We start from the raw sequence: 24,641 nt of genomic DNA, 5'->3' as shown, positions 1-24,641 counted from the left end.
TCATATATGAATTAATGGCCAACATGTCCAGGAAGAACAATTTTTTCGGTGATTTCAGATGTTCTATTCTATCATGATTTGCTAATGTGCTATTTATGGTCTCGCTAGCTTGGGTTGAACACATTAAATATCTGTTTCAATAAGATTTACATGTTTGAATAAGGTGATTTAGGAGGCAGTATGCAAATTAAATACACTTTGGTGGCTTGTTACCCGTGTAATCTATCCGACCCATTTGAACCGTTTAGTTGCTATATAAGTTTGTCTTTAGTTGACAGGTTTGGTATTAAAAAAAATGATACAAATCAACCCATTCATGAGTAAGTGTGTGGAAATTGCAACCTTTACTGTTAACCATGGATCTTTTGTGGTGCAGAACCCAATGGACTAACTATTGGTCATCTTGTGCGGACATTATATTGCTTGTAATGTTTGCATAACTTCCATAGAAACTACAAATGAATATATTATCTAAACTCTGCTAGTTGGTAGCGTCACAACATTTGTAGCCTTTAGTAGATGTTCCCAATACAGATCTTGTTGATTTATATGATGAAAATGTTTTTGAATCGAGTGCTACAACATTTCTAGCTTACTTGGCTTCATAGACACCTTATTGAGCATTTTTTTGTTGACATTTTTGGCCTATCTTAGCTCTAGCAAATCCTTTATTTAGTGAATTTTGCATATTATTATGAGTTTTATGCTAAAAAATATTTCAAATAGAGTTGAACATTCCTAGGAGTTCCAAGACCCTTATTCAAGCCTTTACATACTATATTGATTTGAATCTAATTTTTAAATAACTGCAATTAATGTTTATAAAAGTTGTTAACTTCATTAAAATTGTTTTTTGTAAATTTGGCTATGCAAGCACTCGAATATTGCATTGAAGATTGCCATCTGACATAGAATTGCATGATGTAGGTTGTTTTGTTTTCTTTAAACGGAGTGATAACTAATAGCAGCAGCAGTTGCTGCCTTCTTTGTTCCTGATATGTCATGCTACTTCCTGTTTTTAATCATTAGGACTCCAGTTTTCCGTGTTTTAAAGGCGGTCCTCAGGCAACACAGAATTTATAATTTTTATTTCATCGAAATCTGACAGAAGAGGTTTGTTTTAACTTGAAGTTCAAAAAACACATTTGGGATGTAGTTTTCCCAACTTAATTGTCTATTCTTTTGTAGCTATGTGTCTCTTTGGTGTGTTCCTTGATAAGTAGTAACTAGGATGCTTGGAGAACGTGTCAATACAACTACTACTATCAGAGGGTTACAAATTGCATGTTGTGAAATTCCATGGTTCTATTTCTATATCATCATTTTTGACAGATATTGAATGTAGATGCGTACCAAGTTGTACCGGTTTGAGCATGGTTGTTCATTGCATGTTATCATGCCCACCAACATAAAAGTAGTGCCGTAGTGTACAGGTCAATTTGATGTTGTTTGGTTGTATTCTGCCGAAGTACCATTATCATGATATTTCCGTTATATTTGGATCTTTGCCACATGGCTGAAGCCCCTTGATTGGTCAGAATCGTGTCTCTCTCTCTCTCTCTCTCTCTTAGTTAATTTTTTTCGTTTTAGTCACAAGGTTCGAGTCAGAGGTAACGGAAGACAATGTTTTGGGTTTTTAGATTACAGGTTGTGTGCATAACATGTGGCGGTAAATACAATGTTGAAGCTGACAAATTTGGGGGTAAATTGCTAAATTTGATTCGCTCACTGTGGTCTTGTGACTTTAGCAGACTTGTATTGATAGTTAATTAGTTATGTTCCCTCTCCTTTCATCTTTCATGTTATGGTCAGTTTTCTATTGTTGTTTTTTGATGAATTATTCTAAAAGTACTTACAATGTTTAAAATTAGTGGCAACATATTAATTAAAGTTGGAGATAGTTTTGCAGTTTAAAATGTGAAAAGTTAGAATTAAAAGATACAAATGTAAATTTCTATGGAATTACTCAAAATTATTGTAAAAACTAATTTTGGTAGCCCCTTGCCAATTCTCTCCACCTTTGCAGAGGTGTTTTTAAAATGATCAAGTCTAGGTTTCCCTTTCTTATGAAGAATGGGGGAGGGTGGGAATTAATTCTGAGAGTGCACCTTTGAATTTAACCCGCAAACTTCTTTTAGGCAAGTACTACATTTGTACATTACTTGGTTAGAGATTTGTATCCATATGGCTTTAGATTACAGCTTGTGTGCATTCAAGGGTTCTTAACATGTCGGAAGCATATTCTACTTGTTTCAAAGGTAATGGCTACTTAATTAATTTCTGGTTAACTATTTTATAGCAGTAAGTTGGTAGTTTTCATCTTTGCAGGGAGATGATCTAAATCACATTTTTATTGCAATAGATCTGGTTATATATGATACCTGACATGTCATATAAGAACTAGTGGCCAACAACCCTGTCCAGAAAAAAAAACAATTTTTCGTTGGTCTCACTAGCCCGGGTTGACCCACACACACTTTAATGTTCACTTAATGTTTATATTTTTATAAGTTTTGGTATTTTAGTAAGATCTACACGTTTAAATAAGGTAATTTAGGAGTCAATGTGGAAATTAAATGCACTTTGGTGGCTTGTTACCCCTTTGATCTATCTTATCCATTTGACTAGTTTAGTTTCTAAAGGTTTGTTTTTAATTCACAGGTTTGGTATTCAAAAAAAAGATACAAATCAACCATTTTTATGAGTGAGTGTGTCGAAATTGCAACTTTACTTTTAAACATGGATCTTTTGTGGTGTAGAGCCCAATGGACTAACTTTTTTGCCATCCTGTGCAGACATTATATTGCTTTTAATGTTGCATAACTTCCAGAGCAACTACAGATGAACATATGTAAACTCTGCTAGTTGGTAGAGTTTCAACATTTGTAGCCTTCTGCAGATGATTCCGATACATATCTTGCCGACTTATATGTGAAAAATATTTTTGAACCCAGTGCTACAACATTTCTAGCTTAGTTGGCTTCATAGACACCTTATTGAATTGAATTTTTTTATAAAAACCTGTTTGGCCTTCCTTAGTTAGCTCTGGTAAATCCTTTTTTAAGTGAATTTGCATATAATTACGAGTTTTATGCTAGAAAATATTTCAAATAGAGCTAAACATTTCCTGGGAGTTCTAAGACCCTCATTTCAAGCTTTTACATACCATATTGACTTGAATCTAATTCTCTAATAACTGCAATGAATGTTTATAAAAGTGGTTAACTTAATTAAAGTTGTTTTCGTTAAATTGGTTATGCAACGCGTTCGAATATTTCATAGAAGATTAACATCTGACATAAAATTGCACGATGTAGCTTTTTTATTTTTTTTTATTTTTTTATTTAAACGCAGCAGCACAGCAGTAGCCACCGCCTTGATTTCCTGATGTCTCATGCTACTTCCTGTTTTTAATCATCAGGACTCTTTTTTTCCATGTTTTATAGGTGGTCTGTGCTCCTCAGACAACACAGAATTTTAGGAAGTAAGTTCGTCGAAATCTGACAGAAGAGGTTTGTTTTTTACTTGAAGTTCACAAAACACATTTGGGATGCAGCTTTCCCAACTTAATTGTCTATTCTTTGGTAGCTATGTGTCTCTTTGGCATGTTCCTTGATAAGTAGTAACTAGGATGCTTGGAGAACGAGTCAATATGACTACTATCAGAGGGTTACAAATTGCATATTGTGAGGTTCCATGGTTCTATTTCAATTCATCATTCTTGACAGATATTGACCAGATCCCCAAAGATTTCATCAGTTGGATGTACACGTGTACTGAGTTGTAGGGGGGTTTGGGGGTGAGGGGTGGAACGCCAACATACAATTAGTGTACAGGTCGATTCATGGTGTTTGGTTGTATTCTTCTATCACCATGACCATGATTTTTCCGTCATAAGTGGATCTTTGCCACACGGCTTAAGGCCCTCGACTGGTCAGAAACGTACCTCTCACTCTCTCTCTCCGCGTTAGTTAACTGTGTTCATTTGAGTCACAAGGCTCGAGTCAGAATTAACCGAAGACAACATTTGTGGTGGTTTTTTTTTTGTAAATGCATTGTTGAAGCTGTGATTAATTTGGGGGTAAATTACTAAATTTGATTCGCTTATGTTTTCTCTCCTTTCATCTTTCATGTTATGGTCAGTTTTTAGTTGTTTATTTATGCATTTTTCTGAAGTACTTGTTTATTAGTGGTAACATATCAATTCAAGTTGGAGATAGTTTTGCTGTTTAAAATGTGGAAATTTTCATTAAAAGATAAAAATGTAAGTTTCTATGGAATTACTCCAAGTTATTGTAAAAAATAATTTTGGTTGCCCCCTGTCAATGACTCAATTGTCTCCACCCTAGTTCCATCTATTGTACTAAATCAAATATCAAAAGTAAACTGTGTGTTTTAGCAAAGAATTATTCAACTGAAGATTAAGAATATGCTAGCCATCGCTTGGCTAGCTAGGTATAGGTGTTGGATAGTCAACAGAATTGAAGACTTTTCATTATCAAGTAACCTACCGTTAATCCCACATGTGAATTTTACAACTGATAAGTGACCTACCGTTAAATCCGTTTAGAATATAATTAGTAAATTTCTTGTTTATATGGCGCAAAAGTTAATTTAGGAGAAATTATCACAAATCGTCCTTGTAGTTTGTTTGATTCGTATTTTCGTCCCTCGACTTTAATTTTTTTATCACTAACTGTCCCTGAGCTTTTCCATTTCATTATCAGACATCACTGCACTAAAAGTCGTCAGAAAAGCCCCGTTAAACCCCTGACTGGTATAATTGTCCAACCTCTTTAAAACAGAATCACAGGGACGAATCTCATCTTATTTATCCCCTCCAAAAAATTGTTTACCCCATAACACTTTATTTTAAAAACCTAACTAAATTAAATCTCCATCTTCTTCCTTTCTAACTCATCTCTCTTATTTCTTTCTAACCCAACTATTATCAATGGTTTATTGTTCTTGTGGTAACCCAGCAACACTTCGATCATTATGGACACCTCGAAACCCAGGTCGAAGGTTCTATGGTTGTTATCGCTAGGTAAATGGTTATGGGTATTTCCGATGGGCCGATCCTCCTATGTGTCAAAGAGCTGCCGATATAATTCCTGGTTTATAAGGAGCAAAAAATAAGATTCGTCCCTGTGGTTCTGTTTTAAAGAGGTTGGACGATTATAACCTCACGCGAAGGATTTAACGGGGCTTTTTTGACGATTGTTAGTGCCAAGGACGTTTGGTAATGAAACAGAAAAGCCCAGGGACAATTAGTGATAAAAAAAAGTCAAGGGACTAAAATGCGAATCGAGCAAACCATATGGACGATTTATGATCATTTCTCTTAATCTAGACAATGAAATCAGGTTCAATCCTTGACTTTGTGGGGTTTCACCTTGAACCCACTCCGTGACAGTCAGGACACAGCTAAAGACACTCACGTTTACTTTATAATGACCCTCACCCTTAGTGGATAGATGAAATTGTTGTCTGAAATGCATTGTTTCAATATAAAATGAATTCGAAAGTTAATCTAGTTATAACTTAATAATGGATCAAGTTGAATGAATTAATAATATATATTTGCAAATACAAAATGTTACAATTACAATTACATTATCTAGAATTTAAACAATTTACCCGATTCTAGATAAATCTTAGAACTCGAATTGCGAGGATTACGAAAAGGGTAGAAAAAACTCGTACCAATAACTGGCAAGATACGAGAAAAACCCTCACAAAACGGGGACCGAACCACCGGTTTTCACTCCGTTGTGTTTTTGATGTAATCTGATAAAAGTCCTAAGGAAAACGCTATCAGTTATGTGACACCCAAAGGGTCCTTAAGCCAATCCAACCAAGTAAACTTCTTCTTCTTACTCTTGTTGGAAATCCACATGAATGACTGCGAAATGAGGTGATCCGTATACTATTTATTTTTAACCGTGTATATTAAAACATGGTTTAAAATATAGTCATAATATAATATTACTATGTAAAGCATGTGTGATAAAGGATTAAGGGAAATGATATATCCCCTTAATAAATAGCCTAATAATATTTTTTAAAGACCTTAAAATATGAAAAGTGTAATCTATTATTTCTCTATCTTAATCTCATATTTTGATTCCGTCAAATGTCATGATCTCATTGTCACTAGAACTTTTAAAGAGATTATTTAGGATGATATATCATTTCCCAACAATTAAATATATGCGGTATCCATCTATTACCAAAAAAATAATGTAATAAGTTTTAAAGATTTAGAAAACGGATGGTATAAGGTAGCAATCCCAAAAGGTAAGGCTTAAAATGGGGCCGAAATTAGTTTTAACTGATATAACGGTAAACTGTCAAACAATGAAAACGACATTCACATGCTCAAATCTCGTTAATTAATTATTGTCAAAGAAGTTGCCATGTCCGTAGCCGCCTTTAACGCCAGTAACCACGTTTCCATTCTTAATTACCATCATTGCTTTCTTTCTTTAATTTTTCTTCTTTATTCTTCTATTGGCTACTTCCTTTCCATACCAAGTTACCAACAACATATTAATATTTGCTTTTATCTATTATGTTCCTAGTGGCTAAAATGAAGTGACTATTACATATATTGGAAAATGTTGCATGATGTTGGCATCATAAATTTTAAATTATGTTGTTCTTACAAACTCATTTAAATCATTTTCTACATATATCAAAAAACCCTCATGATTTTAATGGTTTGTGAGAGTAACATCATGGAACCAAAATAATATTAACATCATCCAAGTTATCCCCTACATATATAGCTTAAAGGTGAGAACCTTTAACTTTAGTTTTTGACTATGGTGGATTCAGAATTTGATATTAAAACGTTAATTGATTAACTAGAAGAGACTGTTTGAAAAATGTCAAGTTGATTTAACCGCTATGATAATAAAAAAAACTTACATAAAAAATTGTGTTTGGTTGAAGAGGACTAATATCCTCTAATAGTTCTGTCTATGGTTTTTGATCAACATCATTTCTTATGAATCATTTTTGTAGTACCAAAGTTATGGACATACCTTACTGTACGAAGAATACTACTCAGCTAGTTCTATTTGCATTATTGGATCGAACAAAAAAAAAAGAAAAAAGAAACCACTAGTACGTACATATTGTACTATTTTGGTTCCATATTTGATCTTTTGGGTCAGAGGAAAAATTTTCCGTCATCTCAAAAACTTTTGTAAAAAATATGCGTTATGGTTTCGGCTTCTAGTGACAAGTTAGATATCTTTATAATGTGCTGTTAGTTGGGATCGATATTTGGACTAACCATAATTGAGTTTCTCATGGAAAATTAGAGATAGTAATATTAATACTAGACAAATGTTTACGTGATGCGGTGGTGTGGCGACGGCCGCAACAGGTGACGATGACCACAACGGTGGTAGTGGTAGTAGAGAAGTACGTAGAGATAGAGATTTGACATTGATTCAATTTGTATCTAATCTCTTATATAAATAAAACAAAATTGTTATGATATCATTAATTTCTAAATAATGCTTATTTGTCATTATTAAATTTTTTCATATTAACTATTTTTTTTTTATTATTGTCTTGATTTATGACATCATCTTATATAAAGTTTAAATAATTTTCTTACTGATTTATAATTCATCTTTTCTAGCTTAAGTATTAAAATGTAATTATCTAATTTTTTTTTTCTTGAAACGACTATTTGTCAATTTTGGATTAATAAGCTAATTATCTTTATTCAAATTATAAGGTATGCTATTCCGAGGTTATGAGTATGGTTGAACTATCCCATACTTTTAAACATCAACGTAACTTAATATTCTAAAACTTTTATTACTAAGTCCGGGTTGAACTCAGGTTAATTAGCTTAGCTAGTATTATATTATTTTACAAATCGTAATGGATAGTTTTTAGGTTGTTACTTGAAAAAAGAGGAGGCTCCAAACACATGTGATCATTGAATACATATTTGGGTCCAATCCAAGCCCAAAAAAAACGGGCAGCATTGACTATTTGACCATTATCATCACGGAACCGATAACACAATTTTAGTTGTCTTATCTTACAGGGATAATAGCGTTGTTTTGCCAACGATGATTAGTCCAAGTGGTCAGAGGCATATCAGGTTTTATCTAAGGTCTTGAGTTCGATCGTTATAGATGGCAAGTCTTCGGGTTTTTTCTTCCAAATACTTATAACGACACATGGTCAACATCTTATTGTCTAGGGTACGTGCAAGGCTTCACCATTATACGATGAAGTTTCTCTGATGTCGTATATCGACTGAATGTTCGAAAAAAAAATAACGTTGTTTTAACAACATATATAAAACTCATAAAACTTACTATGTACATTTAATAAACTTTTTTTAAAAAATATTTTTTTTCTTCTAATCATTTAAAATACGCAATATCTTCCCTACTTTAATTGTTGGTATATACTTATAATTATAATATGTATGTCACTTATATTTTTTTTGTGTATGGTAACCAAAATATTAGTGTTTTAAATACTGGTACGTATCGACTGGTATTACTTGGAATACCGGATACTGGATGGTACCCCGGTATAACTATCCCAGTATTTTGTCCGATATTTTCACTATTCAATACCGGCCGGTATTTCTGGTATTACCGGAATGGTAATACCGGTATTTTGAATTTTTTGTTTTTTGAATTTTTTTTAAAATTAGTTTTTGATATTTTAATGTTATGTTTTTTTATTTGTAAACTTTAAAACTTATATTTTGTTTTGAAATACCAATTTGGTATTATTTTTTAGTGGATTGTACTCGTATTTTGACTATTTTTGTTAACTTGTAACAAGTTTTGTAAGATTTGTATAAAAATAAAAATACAAAAATTAAATTTCCGTGTCGGTACGTACCGGCCGGTATACCGGTATTGGGTACCCGACCGGTATGACCAAAATACCGGTATTTAAAACATTGCAAAATACACATTATTAGGCATTGGCTACTTTTTTTTATATATACTGCGCCTAATTTAAAGGATGCACATTGCAAGATACACATCATGAGAGAATTTTTTTTTTGTTCGGGACAGAGAAAACTTAGGGTGGGGGGGAGAGCTTCCCCACTCCTTTCCTCCCCTCCCCGATTTTTCTTTTCCTCCCCTCCCCTCCCTAATGCTAGGAGCACCTCGCCACCCCTCGTCACCCTTTTCTATTTTATGGATTGAATGAAAAAATAAAAGAAAAGAGAAAGAAAGAAAGAAAGTGGAACAGAGGCAGAGAAAGAAAGAAAGAAAGAAAAAAGAAGAAGAAGAGAAGAAGAAGAGAGAGAGAAGAGAGCCGTTTGTGGTGGGCCCCTGTGACTTTTTTTCTTTTTCTTTTTTCATTTAACCTCGTAACGGTCGGATGGATAGACATAGGAATAGGCACAACGCTCCCCACTTTCCTCCTCACCCCACTGATACCGGAGAGTCAGCGCGGTGTGCCAACCGGTACCGGTTCTCTCCCCTACCCACTCCGTCCAACCTTATAAATTACATTTTATGTCACCTAATGTTAACTCCCTTATATAAAGTTATGAAAATTCAATACAAACGATAAAATTAGCTTAATACTCACATATAACCGAAATTATACATATGTGAATATAATCTGAAATGTTTACAAGTATATTTAGGAAATTTTATTTAAATAATCCAAGTAAGAACTTTTAGATATAATCTTTTAAAAAATAGAAATAAACTACGTACACACTTGAGACAAATCATTTCCCAATTAATATGAAGGTAGATAATAGATAAACAAAAAAGTTCAATGATACGTACACCCAAATTTAAACAAAAAAGTTCAATGATACGTACACCCAAATTTAGTATTGATACATATCATGACATCAATGAATAAATTTATTTAAAATATAAAACTTACCATTAATAATTTTGTCACATGTAAACACTAATTTTAAATTTTGTTTTCAGAACTCGTTTTTAACCATAAAACTGTACATAGACTTAAGTATAAGAAGTCATGAAGCAGCAGACTTTTATACTTTAAACTACTAGATGTTCATATTCGAGTAGAGACTCAAACTTAACTTATGACTTTTGAGTTACATAATATAAGAAATAGAATTAATCAATATTTTTTAATGTTGTTGATTACGTCTTGATTTGATAAGCACATCTTCTTAACTTGAAGAAATTAAGCCAGGACGTGCCAAAGACACTGAAAAGAAACATGACTTTTGAAAAATCGTGATCATACATATATGATCAAATTTATATATATACTAAAAACTAACTGGTTTTTTACAAGTTTCTATGCACATGGTACAACTACACATACATGCAACTTTGAACTCTTTACCTTTTAAACCCTAAAGATTTTACCTTTTACATTTAAGTCCATCACCTTTTACTACTTCACATTTTAACTCCTTAAAGTTTTCTCTTTACTTTTTAACCCCCAAATTTAAGCCCATCACCTTTTACTACTTTACATTTTAACTCCCTAAAGTTTTCTCTTTACTTTTTAACCCCCAAAGTTTTTTCCTTTTACAGTTTAGCCCATCAACTTTTACGTCTTTACCATTTAACCCCCTAAAGTTTTTATCTTTTACATTTTAGCCTATCAATAAAATGCTTTATTGTTACAATGTCAAATAAATGTTTGTTGGTGACTTTATTAAATTTGTACCAAAACATTGTCATCTGAAAGATAATCTACTTGAGTCTCGCCGCAAGGTATGTAATATAATCTGCGGCAATGTATTTAAGCTTAATGAATCATTGTCCACGACGTTACTATAAAAGCTCCGCGGCAACACGCCGGTGTCTATTTCTAGTATATACTAAAAACCAAGTTACTTTTTACAACATTTTATGCTTAAGTTACAACCATACATGCATATAACTTTTACCTTTTTCCCTTCTAACCCCCTAAACTTTTAATCTTTTACATTTTTTCCATTTTCACTTATTTACCTTTTAACTCCTAAACTTTTAATATTTTACATTTTTTGCCATAAACTTTTACCTCTACACCTTTTAACCCCCTAAAATTTTATATCTTTTACATTTGTGTCTGTCAATAACTATATTTAACTTTTGCTTATTTACGTTTCTATAATAGGTTCTTATGTTTCTATCAAACAACTTTTATTTATACCTAACCTATGTTTGGTGTGAAGTTATTTCTGATCATTTTTTGCCTATATTGTTAGAGTGCTAAATTAATGTATGTTAGGGACTTTATTAAATGACATTGTCATCTAAAAAAACAATCTACTTGAGTCCGCAAGGTGTGTGATATAATCTGCGACAACGTGTGGAATACACAACTACTACGTCTAAGCTTAATGAACACTTATCCGTGATGTTATTATAAAAACCCCGCGGCAACGCGCGGGTGTTTATTTCTAGTATATGATCAAATTATACATAAACCACGTCAGCATTACATCATATATCTAGACCAGTGTTCAATAATTTGACCATCATTTTTAATTTGATCAAGAGCATACCCGTCAAAACACAAGGTTATGGGTTCAAGTCTGATTAAGATGTATGAGTTCAAGTATTCGTTGATCTTTGCAGGTTCCATTAAAAAATGAACAAAAACATTTAATCTAGAGTTGGCTAGATATTAAATAAGAAGAACGATGAATCTGACATCAAAACGACCTGAAATAAAACCAACCAAATGATATCAAGTGTTTTACTTACTTTAAGTAGGTATCGGGGTGAAACCCCGGTGGTACCGCCATCATATGAGCACATGGGCCCACTGATGAAGGCTAAAGGTCACAGGTTCAAAACTTGTCAAAGACGAGTGGAGAAACTATATCTTGTGATCCCATGTATGAGAATGGTGATTTACCGGGCATGAGTTCTATGCGGTGTGCGCTCTGAATACCAAATATGGTACATGAGACCAGAGGGTTTCCACCCATTTACCCGTCCGTATAGTATTATGAAACTAGATTATTATAGAACTATAGAAGAACCATTCTAATATCATATACTGTTTTAACTAACAACATTATATAGGTACCTATATGTTTTAGAAAATAAAATAAAAAGCGTTTTGTTTCATAATATTTCGAGAAAGTAGACAATTAGTCAAAATTAATAGGATAATAATTTACATGTATGGCACTAACTATTGCCTATAAAACCCCTTCGCATTTTAAACATCCCACCAACCAAATCACAACCAATTATATAGGATTTTCTATCTTTTAAGCTCTTTAACTAACATGAAGAGCCAAAAAATGAAGATTTGCATATTTGGCGTTTTGACATTCATGCTTGTGTGGCTAACGCAACAAGGCGTGGATGCCACACGACATGTTAAGCAATGGCAACACGGCCGTGCCTCAAGAATGATGAAAGAGTCGTTTTATCCTTCTTATGGAGAGAGTATGCCGAATTCACTGCAGTATAGGAAAACCTCAACCATCTTTAACGTCTTAAGTTTCGGTGCTAAAGGTGATGGCACAACTGATGATACTAAGGTAATTTGCAGAATGCAGTATGCCATTTTTCATTGTATGATAGAGTAATATATTTTAGTAAGAATAATATGTATGGATGATTGTTATATTTTGGGAAATGTCAACTAATTTACCTCAAAAATGAATCATTTTTAGTAAGATCATATATATTTAGCAGAAATAAAATCACGCAAACATTGTATAAAATCTTAGACATCATGTTTTGTATTCTACATTGTCTGTCATTATCAATTTATCATTATTGTAATATTACTTTTTATAAAAAAATGTGATATATAAATGCATTTTAATTAGTATCTTTGTGTAAAAGTCTAATAATGTGGATGGAATTTACTGATATATTATATACTTTGGAGAGTAAAAAAAACGTTGGTTTATAATTCACTAAATTGTATTACAAAGTTTTTAAATTCTACATGTTTAATATGTACCACATTTAGTCGATGCTAAAATTAAGTTAGTATGGATGTACCAAGTGACTCGGTCCGAGCTAGATTTTGCTCGTTTTTGAACCAAACTTGTTTTGACACATTACTCAACCTGTAGATGTCTGACCTGTCTACTTTTTGGGCATATATACATTCAAGATTGGCTGATATGTTGTAATCAATAAAACAGGCATTTGAAGCAGCATGGTTAGCTGCTTGTAAACTGGAGGCATCAACTATGGTTGTGCCAAAAGGCTTAATCTTTTTGGTCAAGTCTGTATCATTCTCAGGATCCGATTGCGAATCAAACATTGTGTTTCAGGTGAAGCTTATTCGGTGGCAATATCTTGGTAACAAAATACGTACATTTTTAGTTAATGAGAATTCGCCTAAATAAGTTAGTCTTGCAGTTGGATGGCAAGATCATAGCTCCAAAAAAGTCAGGAGGCTGGGAATCTGGACTCCTTCAATGGCTTGAATTCACAAAACTAAATGGGATAACGATACGCGGAACTGGTGTAGTTGATGGTCAAGGCTCGGGCTGGTGGACCGAGTCAGGCACCAAACCAACAGTAAGAGTTACATGGATAATCTTTATCTAATTTAAAAGAAGATAAGTTGATTAGAGTAATGTAGCACTAAACTTACTTATTTGTACGAATGTTTGATTGTAATGCAGTAATGCACTGAAACTTATTAAGTATGTTTATCTTCAGGCAATCAGGTTTTACGGTAGCTCTGATGTCACAGTAACGGGCATAACAATTCAAAACAGTCAACAAACCCATCTCAAGTTCGATAACTGTCAATCAGTTCAGGTTTTCGGTATTACTGTTTCATCACCAGGTGACAGCCCAAACACAGATGGAATTCACTTGCAAAACTCTCAAGATGTGTCTATCCATAGCAGCAAACTTGCCTGCGGTAATTTAGATATTCCAAAACATTTAACCGTATGTTTATGTCAATAAAGAGATATGAATATCGATATAACTGTTGCTTTAATTTGACAGGAGATGATTGTGTTTCAATACAAACTGGATGCTCTGGGGTAAGCATACAAAATGTGGATTGTGGTCCTGGCCACGGAATAAGCATTGGGAGCCTTGGTAAAGATGGTACAAAAGCTTGTGTTTCAAATGTTACTGTTCGAGATACAAAAATCCATGATACAATGACTGGAGTAAGAATAAAGACTTGGCAGGTAAAATAGCTTTTCTATTTAACATGTGATACGTGTCAATTAATAATGTGCTGGTCAGACGACAAGTTGGGTAATGGGTCATTTGAATCTCAAGGCGAAAACTTTATAAGACAGATTGGGTAACTGGTCTGATTAGTTTATATATATCAATGTCTAGATATGCCGAGTGTAACTATTTTAATCTTTTGCTACAAAATTGCGCTTAACTGGGTTATATAACGGGTCGAAATAGGTCAGACTGGATGCTGATATTCAAACCTTTCCACTTTCTGCTAAATATTTTAACTTCTATTGCATGAATTGTTGCAAGACATAATCTGAACATACAATTTACACATAAATGGATTGAAATGAGCTACCAAATGATTTTGTAATTTGGCATCTTTAAAACCCTTTTTTCACTACATTTTGCAGGGTGGTTCCGGCTCTGTACAAGGAGTGACATTTTCCAACATTCAAGTTTCACAAGTCAAAACTCCAATCATAATAGATCAATACTATTGCGACGGGGGCAAATGTGACAACAAAACATCTGCAGTGTCTGTTTCTGGGGTATCATACCAAAACATAAGAGGGACATACACTGTAAACCCTGTTCGATTTGCTTGCAGTACCAGCTCTCCGTGTACAGATGTAATGTTGGACACGATACAACTACAACCTGTACAGCAATACAATGATCTGGGTGATCCGTATTGCTTAAATGCGTATGGAGAAATAAAAACAAGAACCACCCCTCCAATAGATTGTTTGATGGTTGAGAAGCCATCAAAGAAACAGTCTCAAAATAACTATGATTCATGCACAGATTGATGATGCAAACTATTATCAAGTAATTATATTTTCAAAGCATAAATCAAGTTGAGTTTTGTGGTGAATGTAATACGGACGTTAGATATTTTTAAATCTACATCCATGTGGTCCTCTTCGTAGACGGAAAACTGTAATGCAATATCGTATGTATGGAACATCCTAATTATAATTTGAATGCATGTAATTAAACGAACAGGTATGGATCTGCATTTTTCATCTTTTTGGCTCCTTACATAACGGATTAACGGCAAACACACACATCTTAAACTTACCCAGTTGGACTCACATAATATTATTTCATATCAAAAAAGTTGACGGTTTACCGCTGTAAAAGGCAATTACTTATATGTTCACCGCAACAATCACACTACAATTATCCGACAGTACTCACATAATACCCAATAAGAAAAAAGTCCATCACCAAAACCACGCTGAAGCCACCACATGGATGATTGCACTGGCCCGTTATGGATCACCTCGTGGAGTGATCACAGCGGCCATCTTGGCACACTTAAGGATGCTCATATATATATATATAGATTCTGATAAGAAACTTGTTTTTTTTCTTGTTAATGAAATTTAAACTTTGTCTAGGTTAACATCTGAATTTTGATCAGTTGCAAGGAGAAAAAAAATACAGTAAATTTGACCTTGGGTTTTGCCAAAAGCCCCAAACAAATAGTAAAAAGCTATGAAATAAGAATTTAGATCCAAATTAAGTTTTTGAAAATAAAGAAAATCTTGAGGGTCTTTATTAGGCCGGTTCTTATAAAGGAGTCCCATGGGAGTCCTTGAAGACTAGGACGCAAGACGCTATTGTCACGGAGCGTCCAAAATGGAAGTCTTCAGCCGAGAGTCCTCACGAGGACTACGAAGGACGCACAAGAGTGGGACCAAAATGCAAAAGAGAGAGAGAAAGAGAGAGGGAGAAAGTAAAGAGGTGGGATCAAGATCTAAAGAAGCTTGCCTTTATAGGCATGGAGAGTTCTAGGGAGAGTCCTGCTGACGTGACAGTCAGGACTCCTGAGGACTCCTATTATAAGAACCGGCCTTAGCATGAAAGCAATAGAAAAGTCAGGAACAAGTCGGACTTGCCCAATTAGAAAAGTCAATGACTTTGGTCCTATATAAATAACTTAAGTACTAAGTCATGGGAACTATAAATAGGAAAAGCCTTCTGTAGTGTTTTTAATATCGAACACACAGAGCAGATATAACACACAAGCCGGGCATTCAGTATTTTGAAGGTATATAGCTTCATATACCGATTTTAAAATCTGCTTGTGTATTCTATAAAAATGAACACAATTCTGTCATTATGATCAAAACTGCTCTGATTTTGGAACTTCTTCTAATACTTGAATGATCTAGTGCAACACAGAAAGATGGGGCAGACATTCACCAAGTTGTTTAGCAAACTATTTGGCAAGAACGAAATGCGAATTCTTTTGGTCGGTCTTGATGCTGTGGGTAAAACTACCGTCTTATACAAGCTAAAGCTCGGAGGAATCGTGAGAACAATCCCGACTGTTGGTAAGTCTTGATGCATACCGGAATATATATCTTTAAAAGATCTTAATTTTCATGTTTGTATATATATATATATATATATTGAAGATATGATAGTATAATGTTCAAATTGTTAGTATCATAATATGCTTGAGTTTTGTCAGGATTCAATGTTGAGAAAATTGAATATAAGAATATCAGCTTCACTGTCTGGGATATCGGCGGCCACGACAAGGTTTGTATCAATGTTCATCTCCTTCATATCAATTCCCCCCCTTTCGATCTTTTTTTCTTTTTTTCTAGTTGCTTAGTACTTTTAGTTTCTACGATGCATAACGGTTTGCAGATTCGTTTCTTTAAATTCTACTTCCAAAACACACAAGGGATTATTTTCGTGGTGGATAGCGATGACAGGTATCAAGTTAATTATGCAAGGGACCATTTGCACAAAAAGTTGAATGAGGTTGGCCGTTGTAAATTTAAACTCGATAACATAGTCTATTGTGTTAATGTGTCATACAATTGGCATAACGTTACATTCAATACTTACAGGATGAACTTAGGGATGCTGTTCTACTCGTGTTTGCTAATAAGTATGATTTGCCAAATGCAATGAATGCTGCAGAAATAACCGATAAACTTGGTCTTCATTCTCTCCACCAACGCCCTTGGTAAAGTACCCTCAATCTTTATCAACAGTGAAAAATATGAAGGAATTGAGAGAATAGTGGTAAATGATTAAATTTTCATTAACCTTGAAAGTGAGGCCATTAAGTGGCTTAAATATAAAAGATAAATAACTAATTACATTATTATACTCTAACTATCAGCTAAGTACAAAATAAACCTTTAGCAAATACATACATATCTCTACCCCCCCCCCCCCCCTCTCAAGATGGAGGATGGGATTTTGACATCCCCAGCTTGGATAATAATTGTTGAAACTGATGTGAAGGAAGAATCTTAGTAACAACATCAGCCAGTTGATTTTGTGTTGGTAGGTAGCTGAGCTCGATTAATCCTTCCATGACTTTCTCTTGTAAAGTGACAATCAAGCTCAATATGTTTCGTACGCTCATGAAAAACAGGATTCTTCACAATGTGAAGAGCGGATTGGTTATCACAATGAAGAGTGACTCGTTTTAAGTTGTTGACACCCAACTCTTCCAATAAACGAACCAACCATGTAAGTTCTGCAACAGCATTGGCCATGGTACAATATTTAGCCTCTGAAGAAGAACGAGAAATGGTAGACTGTTTAGCATCCAAGAAACCTGTTTCAGCGAGCAATTCTTGAGTAAACTTCCTTTATGTCAGAACGATCCCATCATTAGGATAATGAACCTCCAACCCCAGAAAATAATTAAGAAAACCTAAGTCCTTAATGGTGAACTGCTTATGTAAAAAAGTCTTGAGTTGAGAAACAGAAGTAGGCTCTAAACTAGTAACCAAGATGTCATCAACGTAAACTGCGACAGTAGTCATTTGACCATCAACGGTCTTGAGAAAAAGACTATAATCATTTTTGGACTGTGTGAAACCTTGATCTTGAAGTGCAGCGAAAAGTTTCTGAAACCATTGTCGACTCGCTTGTTTGAGACCATAAAGAGACTTTCGAAGTCGACAAACCTTGTTTTCCGAATTAGGAATACCAAGAGGCATCTTCATATTAACCTCTTCAGAAAGATCCCCATGGAGAAAAGCATTATTGACATCCATCTGATGTATTTTCCAATGCTTAGAAGCAGCAATAGCAAGAATACTGCGGACAGTTGCCATTTTGACAACAGGAGAAAAAGTATCAAAATAATCAACGCCATTGAAACGTTCCAGTGAACCATCAGATTTAAGCTTATAGTCTTTTTCTCAAAAATGCTTACAAGGTTCACTGGAACGTTTCAAAGTATCAATCTGTGAACCAATCTGCCTTTGAAACGTTCAAGTGAACCATCAGATTTAAGCTTAACCTTGTAAACCCAACGATTACCTAATGCTTTCTTCCCAGGAAGAAGATCACACACTTCCCAAATGCCATTAGCTTGAAGAGCATCAATTTCTTTATCTATTGCTTGTACCCAAAAGGATTTCTAGAAGCCTCATTATAAGACCTTGGTTTAGTAAAAGTACTAGCATGAACTGAAAAGGCTTGATGTGAAACTGGCAAACTGGAGAAAGAAACCAGATTACACCAGTGTTTGGGAGTTGTAGATTTGGGACACACAAAATCCTTTAGGTGAGTAGGTTGCTTGGGAACTCGCTCAGAACGACGAACAGGATCTGGCTCAACATTAGTATGGCTGACTGGTGCAGAAGTCACATGTGCGGAAGCATTTGTGGAATCTGTAGTATTTCGAGCAGGATTGTCTGGAAAAACAGATGCAGAATGTTCATCTTGTAAAGGGTGATCACTGTTGTTTTGTGGCGATGTTGAATCAGATGGTGTAGTGGGAATGGTAACTTTAGGGAGAAAGTTGTGAGAATGATCATCAAGAGGTAAAGGAAAAATGATCGTATCAGGATGTTTTGGCAAATAATGAAAAGGAAAACGTTGCTCATGGAAAATAACATCACGACTATAAATGATTTCTCGGGTTTTAAGATTAAGGCATTTGTAGGCCTTCTTGCCGAATGGGTATCCCAAGAATATACACGGCACAGATCGTGACTCAAATTTGTTCCTAGCATGTTTAGGTGTTGAAACATAGCAAAGGCAACCGAAAGAACGAATATGCTCATATGAGGGCACTTCGTTTGTTAAAAGCTCGTAAGGTGTCTTATTCTTTAGGATGGATAATGGAAAACGATTAATCAAGTAAGATGCAGTAAGGATGCAATCCCCCCAATATGAAATTGGAAGATTGACTTGGAAGAAAAGGGCTCTTGCAGTTTCAAGAAGGTGCTTGTGTTTTCGCTCGACAACACCATTTTGTTGAGGTGTTGCATTGCATGAAGTCTGATGTATAATACCCTTGCTAGAGTAATAAACATGGCTTTAGTGTCTTTGAATTCAATGCCATTATCAGATCTTACTATCTTAACAACAACACGAGATTGTGTCTCAACGTAAGCAAAGTGTCTGGAAAGCTGCTCCTTTAGTAGCAAGCATATGGGTCCAAGTTGTGCGAGAAAAATCATCCACAATAGTTAAGAAATAGCGAAAACCATTGTGTGTTGGACGAGAATAAGGTCCCCATAAATCAACATGAATCATTTCAAAAATAGCAGAAGTCTTAATATTACTCGAAGGAAAAGAAAGTCTATGCATTCTAGCCTTAGGACAAGTATCGCATATTACATCAGGACTCAAAAGGATTACATTGAAAAGAGCTAATACAATTAATCCCATCAAAAGGTAAATGTCCTAGACGGGAATGCCAAAGCTATGCAGAACACTTATTTGCTGATGCAGAAAAAGGTAGGGAGGGTGCGGGAACACATGTGGTTGTTTGAGCAACAAAGTAAAGGCCTTGCTGAACACTACCAAGGACCAGTGGCTTCTCCATGGAAGGAACCTGGAGAACACACGAAGTGAGAGTGAAAGTGAAGGATGCGTTGTATTGAAGCAAAACTTTGTATACAGAGAGCAGATTGAAATGAAAGTCAGGGACCTGGAGGACATTGTTAAGAATAATGTCATTATTTAAACGAACGGGACCAATATGATGGACCTTAGCCTTATGTCCATTTGGCATCTCTATGAAACAAGGTTGGTCTACAACCTTGTATTCAAGAAACATGTGAAGATGTGGCGTCATATGATCAGTAGCCCCACTATCCGTGACCCATAGATTATATAAGCACGTAGAAATGAAACAAAAGCGCTTACCAACCATGAATGCAGAAGACATATCAGCTGGTGTCCCACTATGTGGAGCAAGATTGTGTTGGGCAAGCATCGTAGTTAACTGTGCCATCTGTTCTTTGGTGAATGGGGGGCCAGATGCATTGGAAGTACCTGCAAGAATTGAATTCTCTGTAACATTTACCTGCGTTGAATTAACAATCTTCTTCTCACGCAAGCTTAGGTTGGCTTTGTAACACCGTTCAAGACTGTGGCCCCAAATGTTGCACGTGGTGCAAAAGAACCTTGAACGCTTTCCATTTGGTGCAACACCGAATGTAAAGTGTTGCTCCACCTGAGATTGTCCAAAAGAGAGTGGTTGTTTAGAAGAATTTTCTTTATTTGCAGCCAGTGCAGTGGAATGAATACCAACGGCAAAAGAGGAGTTGCATTCATATTGAGATTCCTCCTGAACAACTAGACGGTAGGCTTCACTGAGGGAAGGCAAAGGATTTTTCATAAGAATTGATCCACGAATGGGTATATATGTATCGTTTAAACCCATCAAAAACTACATCACTTGTTGTTCCTGCAATATGTCCAAGAAGGCTTTATTTGTCCCACAAGTACAAGCTGGTATAGCAAGTAAAGACATATACTCATCCCAAGCGGTTTTCAGCTGAGTATAGTATGTAGCAATAGAGTTAGTTCCTTGTGTCAGTGTAGTGATGAACTTGTGAACCTGAAACTTGCGAGGAATGTTGGATTGTGCAAACCGTTCTTTCAAATCTTTCCAAATATCTGCTGCAGTACTGAAATAAAGTATACTCCTGCAAATATCTGGTTCCACCGAGTGAAGAATCCATGAGATGACCAAATTGTTACATCTATCCCATGCACCCAACAGAAGAGATGTAGCATCAGGTCGAACACACGTACCCGTAACAAAGCCTAACTTGTTTTTGTTTTTGTCTTCACCTGACTTGTCTCCCGTAGTCATCTTGAATATTGTCGTATATGATTCTTAACAAGCCCGTATAGAATCAGAGTCGTACAGGAATACAACCTCTTATAGAAATAGGTACGTATAGAAGCAGGAAAGTATATGAATTATATCTTATAGAAACTGGATAGTAATGCCGTATAGAAAGAGATAGCTACGTACGTATATAATAGCTATACAAAGAAATTTGGAAAGTATAGGAATTGCATCGTATAGGAATACCCACGTATAGACAACTCTTAACAAAAAAAATGGTTTAAGGGTTTAGATCGAGCGGCGGCTTGAATTGAAGAAGAGTTGAATAAAAAAAAAAAATGGAATAATTGATTCAAAAGATTGGACGGTGAATGTTATCACAAATTAAAGAATGGACGGTGGCACATGGAAATCTATTCACGGCTATCACGAATGGAATTATTGAATCAAATGTATATATAACTAGATTATAACTCGCGTGAAACGCGGAAAAACTTATAAAAAGATTTACATTTATACGTATAAAAAGCTAGTATAATGGTATAATAAATAATTAAACGCTATTAAAAAAATACAGAATAATAAATAAATGAGAATAATGAAAATAAACCTATTGTTTCTTTCATAAAGCAACCATAGTATAAATGTAATTTGAAAGTCTAAGGTTTGATAGTGGTTTCCCATCCACTTGACAAGTGTTTCTTAGTATTGTGAAGTATCACAAATGATTATATTTTTAAAGATTACAACATACGTTTTTTTCCCAGTTAACTACTTATAGTATAAAAAGTTATATGGATTCACGATATGCACAAAATAATTTGATACACAAATAATAGTGGTTTTATAGAAGCTGATTTTATGCATATGACCCGCAAGCATGTAATCTCCTTCATTGAAGCCATAACGAAGTTATTGATTTCCTAACGCCTCCTTCATTATAAAGAGAGACTCGAATGGGACAACTTTTGGGTAGTACTTATACGTCTACTTCGAAAGTATGACAATTTAAACCCAGATATTCCAAGATTCTTTGAATGCATCGATGTCAGCCATTTTATCGAACACAACTTGATCTGCCATGATATTGTAGACTAGAATGGAAGCAAATATATAATTTTTATTATGCTAATGTTTAGTTGATGTATAATATTCATACATTTTTCATATCACGATAATGATTGTTGTCACAATATCTTTTATGAACTCATTCAAATGATACACTATAAACAATAACAACCCTATTTTTCAACCTTAATCATACATCATCAAGTGTATAGTACTTCATAACATAAGGTTAATTTAAAGCATATTCTAATACAAAACTATTTGTTATTAATTATTTGTAAGAAAATCAAATACGAAAAATAAATATAATGGAAGATGGATCATAATATTACCCGACACAAATTAAACAACGGTAAATATAATTTCTAATACTTATTAGAAAATCAAATATTAAAAAAATTATAAGATGCATCGACATAAGTTTTTGAAACAATCATTATTTGTTAACAAATCAAAAAAGCGTATTTTTTTTAGTAATATTAATCTATAAGAAGATTTATAAAAGCATATTGATATTAATAATATATTACTATAAGAAGATTTATAAGAAAATCAGTTATGAAATCAAAATAAAATTAAAAGAAAAATAGATGATGATGTGAATCGAAAAGAATATCAAAAAAAGTTAGATATATTAAAGAGTATTCAAAAAGTTAGACATATTAATTTTGATATGATTAGTAGAATATTAATTAATAATATGTATTGTTAGAGCATTTTATCCATAGTTGAAGCACTAAAAGTGTATTTGATTAAAAATTAAGTCGATGATGATGTCATCATTTTGATCTAATAGTGAAGAAATAAGAAGAAAATTTAATTAAGGGTCAAGATTACTTCATTTTTGAATTAAAGGTTCTCTTTTAGTATTTATTAACGATATCACGACAGGAATACTATTTGCGAATTGGAAAACAAAATACGAACGAAGATGGATCAGAATCTGTCTCTGATGCCATGGGAAATATGAAGGAATTGAGAGAATAGTGGTGAATGATTAAATTTTCATTAACCTTGTGAGGCCATTAAGTGGCTTAATTACAAAAGATGAATAACTAATTACATTATTATACTCTAATTATCAGCTAAATACAAAATAAACCTTTAACAAATACATACATATCTCTACAAACAGTATGTTGTTTTTTAGTTTTATAAATTGATATACTAATTTAATCACGCGCTATTACTCGTAACAAATTTAGAGTAGCTAGCATAGATCCTCAAAATTAGACATGTAATCATCTTAATGGAAAAAGCAAAGCCTATTAGAAGAATTTATCAGAATGTAACCTGACAATTACAAAAATGAATTCATTTTTCTTTGAAATAACAATTTAGGATTGAAGTACTCTTGAGCTGATTTCCAAATTGTTTGGCATGGTTTATTTTTTTAGCAACTTTTCTTTTATAACTTTTAAGTATTTGAACCGTCAGTAATATAATATAACCCAAATAGACGAATTGTGACATAAGTGAGTTGAAACTGCCCTGTTTAGGCACATCCAGAGCACATGTGCAACATCCGGTGAGGGGCTTTATGAAGGTCTAGAATGGCTATCCAACAAAATTATCTGCAAGGTAAGTTAATATGAACATTTTTAAGTGCTTAATTCGTCTACATTGCTGTTTTACGGTTTCACTAAAAGTGGCTATTCCATACATGTCAGTTTTTACAATCCACTGATGTGAATTAGTTTCTTTATAATGCTATGGCAGGCGTAAAAGTGTAAACTGAAGGGTACAAACAGTTCAGTTGTGTATAATGGTTGATTCTGTAAACTTCAGTTGTGTAGTTTGTTGAAATCATAGCTTTTTCTAGGAAGATTGTCATTGTACACAATCAGTCACATTATATGCACATGCGGTAACAGAATTGGTGACGTGGTCGATCTCTACCGAACGATGAAGAGGCATGTCGCCGAGTCCAACCACCACTGTTGTTAAAAAAAAAAAATTCACGAGGGACAAAGTTAGACATCTGTGGGAAAAAAAAAGGCAAAATTTAAAAATCCTTTTAAGATTTTATAAATTCATAACAAAATTCTGTCAGAACACCATTCATAAACATAACATTTTATTAATAAATGAATTCGAATTACAAGAAGATAACTAAAATTACAGTACTAGACAAAATATAGAATGTAAGAACAAGAAAAGGGCACTGGCATACCCAGGTAAACCCGTCTGTTTCCCACGGTACAACGGCCGCAACAGTTAGTACTGCCGGAGTTAACTTAGCACCCGGAATTATACCTTCAAGAACGGGTAGAAGATCAGCTTTTCTGGTTGAATTTCTAAATGTCTTAAAACAACGCCACATTGAGCTTCATCGCCCACGACCCTGGTACTGGTCCCGGTCCCGA

At 34.2% G+C, this 24,641-nt stretch overlaps 2 protein-coding genes across 2 annotated transcripts; both read left to right on the top strand.

Annotated features, from left to right (window-relative positions):
- The first annotated feature begins 12,235 nt into the window (after positions 1–12,235).
- LOC122590116 (polygalacturonase At1g48100) lies at positions 12,236–14,938 on the top strand. The gene is made up of 6 exons (XM_043762450.1): positions 12,236–12,493; positions 13,112–13,243; positions 13,332–13,493; positions 13,638–13,845; positions 13,935–14,125; positions 14,540–14,938. Exons 1-6 carry the CDS (start codon positions 12,236–12,238, stop codon positions 14,936–14,938), a joined length of 1,350 nt encoding a protein of 449 aa, XP_043618385.1.
- A 1,225-nt stretch (positions 14,939–16,163) lies between these two features.
- LOC122590120 (ADP-ribosylation factor 1-like) lies at positions 16,164–23,865 on the top strand. Its single transcript, XM_043762456.1, has 6 exons — positions 16,164–16,185; positions 16,310–16,471; positions 16,612–16,682; positions 16,794–16,910; positions 17,000–17,118; positions 23,775–23,865. Exons 2-6 carry the CDS (start codon positions 16,324–16,326, stop codon positions 23,863–23,865), a joined length of 546 nt encoding a protein of 181 aa, XP_043618391.1. The 5' UTR covers positions 16,164–16,185; positions 16,310–16,323.
- Positions 23,866–24,641: the final 776 nt, after the last annotated feature.

The sequence above is a fragment of the Erigeron canadensis genome, chromosome 2 (genome assembly GCF_010389155.1).
Source record: "Erigeron canadensis isolate Cc75 chromosome 2, C_canadensis_v1, whole genome shotgun sequence".
Taxonomy (NCBI): Eukaryota; Viridiplantae; Streptophyta; class Magnoliopsida; order Asterales; family Asteraceae; genus Erigeron; species Erigeron canadensis.
This window is presented reverse-complemented; position numbering and strand designations above follow the sequence as displayed.